The following is an 11,755-nucleotide window of genomic DNA, read 5'->3' as shown; positions in this document are numbered from 1 at the left end:
TTTTTTTAACTACTTTAAAATTTCTTTTAAAAAAACTGAAAAATTTAAACCAAAACAGTAACTTTGAATCTCAAGTTTTTCTTTTTTTATATATAATTTTTAAACTTTTTTTAAAAACTGAAACTGGAAAATTACAAATACCAAAAAATTTGTTTTTAAACTTATTTTTAAACTTAAAAAAAATAATGAAAACAATTTGACCTGAAAATTTATTTATTTTTTAATTTTTTTAAACAGTAACAGTGAAGATGGGCCAACATGTTTGCATAGTTACATAATTGTTCAAGTCAAAATATTGTTCAAATGACTTTATTATATTATTTTGACTTTGATCTTGTTCAACTTTTTTTTGTCGTATGAATATTCTCATCCAAGTTTTCTCTCATAAATATATTTATTCTTTTTTTGCAGTCTAGTTTTAAAACTCCACAAAATTACAAAAATACTTTTCAAATTAAAGAGTTTTTTCAGTTTCAGAAAATTTATTTTGAAAAATGTTCAACTTTACGGCCCCAATTTAGTTCCATATATCTGGGTAAACAATACCGGACGGTTCTAAAGGTTTCTGAGTTATGATATAATAAAAACATTATGGTTTTATTGACAGCTGTGGAAACCCAGTGCTGGTACCGGTACCAGGTCCGTTTACCTGCTGGTCCTGAGAATAATGAGACGTTTGGGAAATATTCTACTGAAATGAAAAATACATAAAAAAAACTTCAATAATTTGGTTTCACATCCTGAAAGTTTGTTGCAGCAGCTTCAGATTAATCTGCAGCCTTCCTCTATCGGATTCGCTCCAGAACTTTTATTTTCCCACCCAGACATGAATCTGGACCCGAACTCGGACTCCTGGGAACTAAAATCCTTCTTCATCTGCAGTTTCTTATGTTCTGCTTTATTTCAGTCATTTTATGGAAAACTGATTTATTCTGATCATTTCATCAGATCCTCTTACATCTGCAGAACAACTCAGTAATAAACTACATGAAAACAGCAGAGAATTAAATAAATGCCTGAAATATTTCTTTTATTTGTGAATCTAGGTTCTGGAGTGTAATTTGTAAAATGTGATGTCTGACTGATCTTGTTCATATTATATTTTAATGCTAAAATTCTCTCGAGGGTTATATAAATATTTTATTGTTTTTTCAATTGGGCCCCAGGACAGAGCCGGCCCAAGGCATACATGAGCTAAGCAGCTGCTTGGGGCCCCCACACCATAGGGGCCCCTAAGAGCACTAATAAGTTAGCATGATAATATGTTTAAAATAACTTTGGATGAAACAAACTAAATTCTATTGCCCATAAAAGAGTATTCTATTTGTTACAGACTCGATAGTTAATCTATTCCTGCTGAAATATAAAACATTGTTAACTTGTTTACTGAAAATTTATTGTTTATCATCTGATATAATTTTCAAATATTTAAAATAATAGGGCACAATGAAACTCCACTCTGCATTTCAAAATCCAAATATATACTTTTAGGTTCCTTCTATTGTAAGTTACCATAAGTGGTAGGATGTAAGCTAATGATGCTAATGCTACTAGCTACGTCACACACAGAGATGAACAATCTGGTGTTGGCATGTTGGTTTTGGGACCGGATGTAAATCTGTTCAGGGCCCCAAAAAGTCTTGGACCGGCCCTGTAACCGTCAGGAACCGCTTCACAGGAAATGGTCGAAGCGAACAGTCATGATGCTGCCACCACCATGTTTCACAGTAACGAGGCCCGGTGTTGGTTAGTTCTGGTAAATGTGAACCAAACTTTTCCCCGTTCGGCCTCTTTGATCGGATCGTCAGATTTTCTCCTAAGTTGTGAATATTTCAGGTGAAACTGGATCTGCAGAGGAATAAATCCTGGTTTCCGGTGCTGACCGTTCCCCCACTCGTCTGGGGCCAGACTGGGAGCGCTCCTGGTTCCAGTAATCGCCCCAGAATCGACCCCTGGTTCCGTAGAAACGCCTCCCACTGCTGGGAAACCGAAACCTTCCAGAGAGCTTAAAAAGCCGCAGCTTCCTAATCGCCTCCATTTTAACTCAAAGTCTGCGGAAGGAGACTTTCTGCTCCCACAGCCCGGTTCTGGTGTCGGTTCTGCTCCCACAGCTCGGTTCTGGTGTCGGTTCTGCTCCCACAGCTCGGTTCTGCTCATGGCTTTCAACCAGTCTCCGTTCTACAACCCGGTGAGTAAAGTTTAATTCTCATCGCTTCATGTTTCCGTTATGAAAGCAAAGCGCATCGTTTCCTGCAGCCGCTCCGACAATCAGCTTCATGAAAACTAAAGCAGGTCCAGTCCAGATGTTCCACATGTTTCCCTGAATGCAGATGTTTGTGCGACATTTCCACGATGCTCCGTTTCCCTCCAGCTGCTCAAAATATTCTGACGCAAACTGGAAAATATGGAGCTCCGGTTTCCTGATTCTTCATGTAGAACAAAGTTTCTATTCTGTCTGATGATCACAGAGCGAAGATCTTCATGTGCTTTAACTATAAAAAACAACAAAGGAAACCTTCAGTAAAAAAGGAAAAAAAAGATTTGCCGCAATTCTTCCCCCCTTTTTCTCCCCTTTTCCGGTCAGCCTACTGTCATATAAGAGACGCTAGAGTCCACAAAAAGACCCGCTGGAGGGAAAAAAAAGATTAAAAAGAAAAAGTCGACAGGAGGACGGAGGAACAGATCAGATCATCTGAATAATTATGTAAAATTGTGACGTAATAGGAAAAAAAATATTAAGTTAAAATGAAAACTGCAATAAATAATGTAACATCAGTTAGAACAGCGTCATCAGGTGGAACACATGGACAAAGCTGGTTTATGAACAAGAGGTCTCACTCCAACATAAACTCTGGGACTGTTTAACGTGTATTTTTGGCTAAAACGTCAGCAGTGACTCACACTGAGTCCCGTTAGCAAACATTTCATTATAACATTTATGTAAAAGTAAAACTGCCAGTAAATGTGCTTTTGTTTCAAAACATTCCTCCAGTCAATGTAAATAATTAGCATCTCTATGCTAATGGCGCTAACAGAATAACTGACTCTGGGTCAGAGGTCAGGGGAATCCATCCTGCAGGTGGCGCTCTGGATCAAAATGATGACAAACCAACTAACCAACTTTTTTAAGCTGCAGTTTGTAACTTTTATAAAAATTGTTTGTTCTTTTTACATATTTATTGAAAATGTGGTTAAAGTTTGTTTTGTGTCAGATAATCTGAAAAGATCAAACTCCTCGTCTTCCTCCCTGAGCTACTGTCTGAAGAAAAGCACCAAAAGCAACCAATCAGAGCCAGGAGGCGGGGCTTAGCTCTGCCAACTAGCCATAGCAATCAAACAGGCTATGCTAGCTGTACTAAAGGGGAATGAGCAGCGCCACACAAAGGGTGATTGACAGCGTTAAGACTCGTTTGATTATCTGCCTCATAACAAACTGTCACAACATGGAAACAGTTTTAATAAATATGGAACAAAAATATATATTTTTTAAATAAAAGTTACAAACTGCAGATTTAAATATGGAAACAATAAAAACAAACCTTTTATTGTTTGTTTCTTTGTGCGTATTTACAGTTTAATGATATATTAAATGTTGATTTTATGACCAAAAGAAACCAAATTAGAGAACAGATAATGTGGTTTTCAAAGCAAATTAATTTTTATAAAGTAGAAATCGTCTCATACTTTCATAATAAAACTTTACAGAGTAAGGAAGTCATTTCTCCTTCAGGGAGATTTCTGTTATTTGTTGTGTTTCATTGGATCAAGAACTTTTATCTGAAGCTACAGAAACAGACAGGAAGTGATGAAAATTACAGGAAGTGAAGAGGTAGTGTTGAAAGACAAAGATCTACAACAGGAGGAGATTAAATTGAAAGAAAAGATCCAGAAAAACTCCAGAAAATATTAAAATATGAGATAAATAAAGCAGGCCTGCACAGTGGTGCAGTTGGTAGAGCTGTTGCCTTGCAGCAAGAAGGTCCTGGGTTCGATTCCCGGCCCGGGGTCTTTCTGCATGGAGTTAGCATGTTCTCCCTGTGCATGGTGGGTTCTCTCCGGGTTCTCCGGCTTCCTCCCACAGTCCAAAAACATGACTGTCAGGTTAATTGGTTTCTCTAAATTCTCCCTAGGTGTGTGTGTGTGAATGGTTGTTTGTCTTGTATGTCTCTGTGTTGCCCTGCGACAGACTGGTGACCTGTCCAGGGTGACCCCGCCTCTCGCCCGGAACGCAGCTGGAGAGGAACCAGCAACCCTCCCGACCCCATTTAGGGAAGAAGGGTGTAAAGAAAATGGATGGATGGATGGATAAAGCAGTTTGGGTCAGAACCGGGCCTGAAACTATTTGGTCTCTGATACGTTCAGCACATTAATGAGGTTCAGTTATTTAAAGGAGAAAATCTAAAATAAAAACGTCCCCAGAGCAGAAAAACTCTGCCGGCGGTTCGCCTTCCACCAAACTTTCTGCACAAACGTTTCTGTAAAATTCAACATGAAATACTTTTCAACACTTGGAGCAACGTTCCCACTAGCCTCCTGGAAACACTGGCATCAAGCATCCTAAACGATTGTTTGAAGTCATCAACAAGAAGGGTGGAGCTGCTCATTAGTCCTTTTTTTGACATTTTGATTTCTGTTTTAGGGGTTTCGGGGGTTTTTTGAGCTATGGTCTTAAACTTTTGATCAGCTGAAAAAATCATGTTTGAGTGTAAATGCAGTTTTCAGACAATTCCCTGCTCAAATGTTCTTGTCTCTTGCACTGATTTGTCCTTTTAACATTGTGAAGCTCTACTTAGAACCTTCTTAAGATTCAATGTTGCAAAATGCAAATTCTTGCAATTTTTTGACTGGTCTTAAGATTTTGATCAGGAGTAGAGATGTTGTACAGATGAGCCTCAGATTTACCAGAAATACAAGCTGGAGTTTTGCTTCATCACATTCTGGTTATTTATATCCTGTTACAGAAAAAACTAGAATAGAAAGATCTGATTGTCCCACAGAGAGGAACAAAATGACAGGAAGTTAAAACATTCACACACAGATAAATGTGTTACATACACAAAAACAGAATAAAGAGCAACATACAGGACAAAATGATGACATAAATCCTGTAGTTATCTGATCCAAAACAGCAGATCAGATCAGATTCACCAGAATCGAAGCTGAAAACTGAAACGTTCAAAATGAGGATTAAAAACAACAATAATGAACAACAGATGTGCAGAGAGCAGCAGGCTGAGGAAGGATCTGTGTTAACGCTGCTTTATGCAGCAGAACTGACTGAATGATAATCTGAGTGAATTTATTTTAGTAAAATCTACTAAAAATATTCACAAAGGATTCAGAAAACATTAAAATTCCTCTCGAGTTTCTCTCACCGCCTTGAGATGTTTTTAAAAACGTTTCTTTTTTCTATCACTACGGAAGCCCATTTCTGCCATCAAATAAAAAATACAAGCTCAGCTGGAAGTCAACAAGTTTTAAAGTCATAATTATGAGAATAAAAGTCATAATTCAGAAAATAAGTCAGAATTATGACTTTCTGTCTTACAATTACAACTTTAAAACCAATTCCTATTAGATTTTTGTAATCATAATTTTTATAACTCAGGTTTTGTGTCGTTCATTTTGCTGCTGATTAAAGTTCATTTTCAAATTGGATAAACAAACATGGAGCTCAAAACCACAAACCACAGTTTGAAAAACAATTCAACCAAAGGAAGTGAATGAGACGCAGCTCAGTTTGTTTTGTAGCTTCACACTAAAAAAATTAATTTAATTCACTTTATTTCTATTCCATCAATTCACAACACGTCGTCTCAAGGTTATTTCCAAAACAATCATTTTAATCTGATCATCCATTCCAGTTATCAATCAATACATAAAATTCAGTTAATTATTCAAATTAGTTTCCAGGAAGGAATCAGCCAATCAGAACGCAGAGAGAAAATAACTGAAAACATGAAGCCAACAGTCGGAAATCCAGCAAGTAAAGCAAACTGGAGAGCAGTAGGAGAAGGAAGTGAGTAAAAGTGGAGAATTATTCCTCAGCCTGTAGCAGCATGACGACAGAGATAACTCAAGATAACCCCAAGCAGACAGAACCGGTTTTCTCAGTTGAAACCAGAAGAAAAAAGTAAAAATCTGACTGAAGGTAATAAATGAAACGAACGGCAGCGACGTTGAACTTCCTGCCAGTTCATTTCCCCCTGAAGTGAATGGAAGTCGGTGAGTAACTGAAGGGCGACGTTACTTATTTACTGCTGCGCATTTCAGCCAGCAGAGATTAAAACGGATAAAAACAGATAAAAACAAATTAAAACGGATAAAAACAAATTAAAACAAATTAAAACGGATAAAAACAAATTAAAACAAGTTGCAGCAGCTGCATGTCTGAGGTTTGTAACAGAAAGTTGAGTTTCCTGTCGGTACGCTGCAGCAGGGTGGCAGACAGACGCCAGTTCCCTCAGTGACCTTTGACCTTTGTTCTCTCCACTGTAAGCTAAATGTCGTCCTCTGTTCTGTAGCCGATCCCTTTCACCGGATCGATCCACGGCGGCCTGCAGGAGGGGAAGTCCATCATCATCAGCGGACGCGTCATTCCAGGCGTGGACAGGTCAGTCCGTCCGTCCGTCGTCTTCAGCTTCGCTCACATCTGATCAAACCATCAGCCACATGTTAGCTAGCTAAGCTCCGCCCACTGACGGACCCCAGAGGGTTAGGGTTGCCAAATTGGCAAGTTTGTTGCTCCATTTGCAATTTTTCAGAGCCCTCTGATGACTTTTCCTTAGAAAAGCGAGTAGGGGAATATTTTGAGACTTTTTTCTGTTATTATAGACTTTGGTGTTTCTACACAACATAAAACATAAATCGCTCTCCAGTGAGGTCAGCTCACCCAGGGAGGCCATCTTGTCCAACAAGCGTGTTTCAGGATTTGTAATTTCTTATAAAAGAAACTGAGAACAGTTTTCTTTTATTAAAACTGGCCAACATAACGTCTTCAGAGTGTTTCCATCAGCCCAGTAGGAATGGAGCTGGTTGTTACTGGTCTGAACTGGTTTGTGTTCCCCAGATTCCATGTGAACCTCCAGTGTGGCTCCAGGAACGGAGCGGACATCGCCTTCCATTTTAACCCGCGATACGACGGACATCCCTACGTCGTCGCCAACAGCTTCCAGTACGGCAACTGGGGCTCCGAGGAGAGGAAGCAGAACGTGCCGCTGCCCGCCGGCTGCAACTTCACCCTGCAGATCACCGTCAGCCGGGACTTCTACCAGGTCCAGTACTGCACCCGACCGGAACACCAACAGAACCCGACCGGAACGAGACCAGAACACCAACAAAACCCGACCAGAACACCAACAAAACCCGACCAGAACACCAACAGAACCCGACCAGAACACCAACAAAACCCGACCACAACACCAACAGAACCTGACCAGAACCACCTCCGACTGGGTCTGAGTTTTGCTTCTTAAAGAGTCAAAATGTCTCCCCTAAAAATGCTGAGTCACTGGTTGCTATGGTTGCTGTGGTTGCTATGGTGATTCCCTTCACTTTGTGGGCAGAGCGGGGGAGGGGAGCTCACAGTCAGTATCTGTCTTTGTTCTGCTAATGTCTACAAAACATATTTTCACAGTTGTGTTAAATTCCAATCACATGTGAACAAGATTGTTCACATCAAGACAGACAAACAATTAGATCAAATAATTCATTATCTATCAGCCAATCAGAGGAGAGTCTACATTTTATCCAGGTTGGAACAATTACTTAATTTCTATTAAAAAACTCAAAAACCACCTTGGCAAAAAAAATTTTTTTCCATTAAACAATAAATTTATACTTCTAATTTCAATTTGCTTAATTCTGTGGGAAATAGAAACATGTACTGTGTAAAAGATATGAAATATTTCTAAACTCAGAACCTTCTGATGAAAAGCTAAACAATCTGCTCACCGGGGAGGCCAGGAGGAACCACTAGGGAACTCGGGAACTGGTACTAGGAAGACTTCCACTAACTGGGGACGATGACCCACTAACTGGGGACGGCAGCGGAGGTGATGGCTCCGTGAGGCGACCCGGGGTCGGGTCCACCGGCGGCTCACGTCACTTGCCTCCCGGGCTGAGACCGAATCCGGGGGGTGCCAACATCAGTCTCCCCTGGAAAAACTCCGTCTGCAGGTCGTAGTTTGACTTCAGACCCAACTCCTCCAGCAGTAGCAGGATCTCTACATCCCTGTAGAAATCCCTCTGATCCAACTCCAACTGCTGCTGGATCCAGTCCCGGTCCATCTGGGCCAAAATATAGCGACCTCACGGCGTTCGTGGTCTGATCCTTCTGTCACGAAGTGCGGTGCGGTGGAGGTGAGGCAGACACTGAAAACCCAGGTTGAAGTGCAAAATGATAAATTTAATGACAACACGGACTACAGGGAACAGGACGCCAAGTGTGACGAGGATCCGACAGAGACATTAAACACACAAGAGGTAATCAGGGGACGAGACACAGCTGGGAACTAATCAAAGGGAGAGACAGGACGACACGGAGACTCAGAAACACAGGAAACTCCAAATAACAACAGAAAAACTCAGATCCTGCCAGTGAGTCATTTAGTCACTGAATGAAGGTTCTGGCATTAAGTATCACTGAGCTGCTGAGGTCCACACATCTGGTTTCACTCACTGCCTCCCATTAACATTCACAGTGAAGCTTTGCTCACAAGTTCTCAGGAACTTCATTATAATCATGTTTCCATCACTGTGGGAGGAATAAATAAAAGTAAAACAAAGACAAAGTATGGATTAAAATAATTAAAGTCAATTTATTTAGATAGAAGCTACTTTCTTTTTCTGTTTTCTCCAAACTGGAGGAAATCGAAGGGAAAGAGCTGATGTCAGGACTTCCAGTTTGAAGGATTGAAAGTGAACTGCAGTTTCCCTGCAGGTGAGTGTGAACGGCAGCCACTTCATGGACTACAGGCATCGCATCCCGTTCCAGCAGGTTGACACCATCACAGTCGGCGGAAGGGTGGAAATTTCCTCCATTTCCTTCTCCACTCCAGTGGTGAGCAAAAAACATGTTGTGTTCAGGGAGCGTGGGAGTTTGCGATGATAATGAAGTTGTCCAGTAGAGGAACCTTCCTGTGACTGAAGCAAACTGTTTGCTGTGCAGCTGTTTCCGCAGCAGGCTTTCCCAACCCAGGGCGCCTTCCCATCCTACCCCGGCTTCGCCCCCCAGCCTGGATTCCCAGCTCAGCCTGGATTTCCTCCAGCAGTGCCTGTGAGTTCAGATAAAACATGAACCTCCTCAGTCAATGTTTTAGCTCCCAGAGATTTGACTTTTCTCACTGGTAGTTTCTTCTCCATCTCTCTGCAGGTTGTTCCGTACAAGAACTTCATCAGCGGCGGGCTCCAGCCCGGCAGAACCATCACCATCCAGGGCGTCGTCCAGCCCAGCGCCACCAGGTGAAACCGCTAAGTGAAAAGCTACCTGCGCTAACCACATGCTAAAGTGCTATACCAACACAGAATTTAGCAGATGCTAATGCAAAAGCACTGTACCAACAAGGTACTTAGCAAAAGCTAATGGTAAACGCTATATTAGCAGCACAATACGTAGCTGAAGCTAAAGCTTATGCACAATACCGACATGGTATTTATTGAAAGCTAATGCTAAAGGGCAATACTGACACAGTAAGTAGAAGAAGTTAATGCTAGATTGTTATAACAACACAATATTTCACAAAAGCCAATGCTGAAGTGTGATACCAACATAATCTGGAAAAATTAATTTACGGGAAGCTACGTTTCCAAAACACGTTCAAAGATGCTAAAGAACGAAATTAAAAGTTAGCTCCATTATTAGCATTAGTGTCCATTTCTGTTAACATCAAATACTGAAACAAGTGGAGTTTAACGAGGATCGATCAGCTTGTAGAGAACACAGAGAGAATAACGTAACATCCAATAAAACCCATAAATGTCTCGGAGTCCTGCTGCTGTTCCTCAGACGACAACATGTGGACTCATCGGTCCCTCAGTCCATCTCAGGAAAACCTGTTTCTATCACAGTCGGACTTTCAGGATTTAAAAGTGTTGACTAATTCAGGAGAAAACCTTGACCAGATAGGAAAAGAGCTGGCATCCGGAGTTCCCTGAAACCGGAGCAGAACTCCGGCTGGTGCAGCAGGAAGTCTGTCATGAGACAATGACTGGATCTGAAGGCAGCAGAAACAAAGAACTGGAACAGAAACAGAAACCGGTTCTTCATGCATCCTCAGTGCACAAAGTAGTTTTATTGTAGCTCCTTCCCTTACTAGGTGCAGTAAATAAGTCTGATGTTCAACATTCAATTATACGAAGATTTTCCAGTGAAGTTTCTGTCTAACTTTAGTGGACAGTCTGTCTAAAACTCGTGTCGCCTCTGATGTTCAGTAAAGGTTTGTTCTTTATGTCTGACATTAAAAACATTTTCTGCCTGTTCTGTTTTGCCCTCAGGTTCAACGTGAACCTCACCCACCAGTCTGGCATCGCTCTACATTACAATCCACGATTCAACGAGAACGTTGTGGTCCGAAACACCAAGCAGTGGGACAAGTGGGGTTCTGAGGAGCGCGGCGGCGGCATGCCCTTCCATCGGGGTCAGCCTTTCACGGTACGACGCCTCTAAAAGCATCTTCACACCTGAACAGTGCATGTGTACTGGGATCACTGGGGTGTTGCTTTCTCTGTGATGTTACAATCTCATTGTTGTTTTTTTTACATATTTATGGATCAACTGATCATCTGGGAATTAAATTTTAATGCTTTAAGAGTGATAATCATCAGCTGAATGAATACAAATTAGGTTGTGCTGCCAGTTTCAATCACGTTCCTCATTCATGGATGATCAACAGGGAAAGAATCTACCAAGTTAAAAATAAATATTTGTCCAATAAAGTCTTACCTTTGATTATTTCTGTTAAAGTTAAATGTGGAAGGAAACATTTTCTTCCCAGGCTAGAAACAGTTTGAATGACTTTCCTTCATCAGTTCTGTTAGAAATCCCAGAGTGGCAGCAGCTGGGATGACCTCTGTGACCTTTGGTTCTTACAGCTGACCATTATCTGTGAGAACAAGTCTTTTCGTCTGGTGGTGAACGGCATGCAGGCCCACAACTACAACCACCGCTTCACTCCGCTGCAGAACATCACCGGCCTGGAGATCGAAGGAGACGTCCAGCTGACCTCCGTCATCGTTTAGGTTCTGATCCAGAGGAGCAACAACCCTGGATAAAATAAGCAGGCTGTGGTATTCACTGCCATCTAGTGGTCAAGATGTAGATGGCAGCCGAATCGTCGCTTGAAAGATTTGTTATGGTTCCATCTGTGATAAAAATGAAAATGTCTAAATTGGTTTCTGTTTATGCTTCATTTATTCACTTTGTTTCTGTTTTTATGGAATGTAAACAGCTTGTTTCTCAGATCTGTTACTGCTCCAAAATGTGACTTTAAACAGGAGACAGCAGCGAGTTCTTCGTCGGCCCCCTGTGGTGCTTCAGCACACAGAACGCTTCATTCAGTAACATCCATTTCATCGCTCCTTCGAACACCAATAAAACGTGTCAAGGTTCACTGTGTTGAGGTTTTTCTGTACTGAATAAAGATACAGTGGATTTTGTTGTTCTGGTGCCTTAAAGAAAAGATGGCTGCCTCTGCAATCCCCTTTATCTTTTGTTTGTTTGCCTGTAAAGCAGCGGTGGATGTTTGCTGCAGTAATC

The 11,755-nt window shown here is 41.1% G+C and overlaps 1 protein-coding gene across 1 annotated transcript; it reads left to right on the top strand.

The window, feature by feature from the left end:
• Nucleotides 1-1,899: 1,899 nt before the first annotated feature.
• LOC122832748 (galectin-9-like) lies at nt 1,900-11,609 on the top strand. Its single transcript, XM_044119798.1, has 8 exons — nt 1,900-2,188; nt 6,525-6,613; nt 7,070-7,274; nt 8,942-9,061; nt 9,170-9,277; nt 9,374-9,462; nt 10,495-10,651; nt 11,092-11,609. Exons 1-8 carry the CDS (start codon nt 2,156-2,158, stop codon nt 11,236-11,238), a joined length of 948 nt encoding a protein of 315 aa, XP_043975733.1. The 5' UTR covers nt 1,900-2,155; the 3' UTR covers nt 11,239-11,609.
• Nucleotides 11,610-11,755: the final 146 nt, after the last annotated feature.

Source organism: Gambusia affinis, linkage group LG06 (genome assembly GCF_019740435.1).
Source record: "Gambusia affinis linkage group LG06, SWU_Gaff_1.0, whole genome shotgun sequence".
NCBI classification, from domain to species: domain Eukaryota; kingdom Metazoa; phylum Chordata; class Actinopteri; order Cyprinodontiformes; family Poeciliidae; genus Gambusia; species Gambusia affinis.
This window is presented reverse-complemented; position numbering and strand designations above follow the sequence as displayed.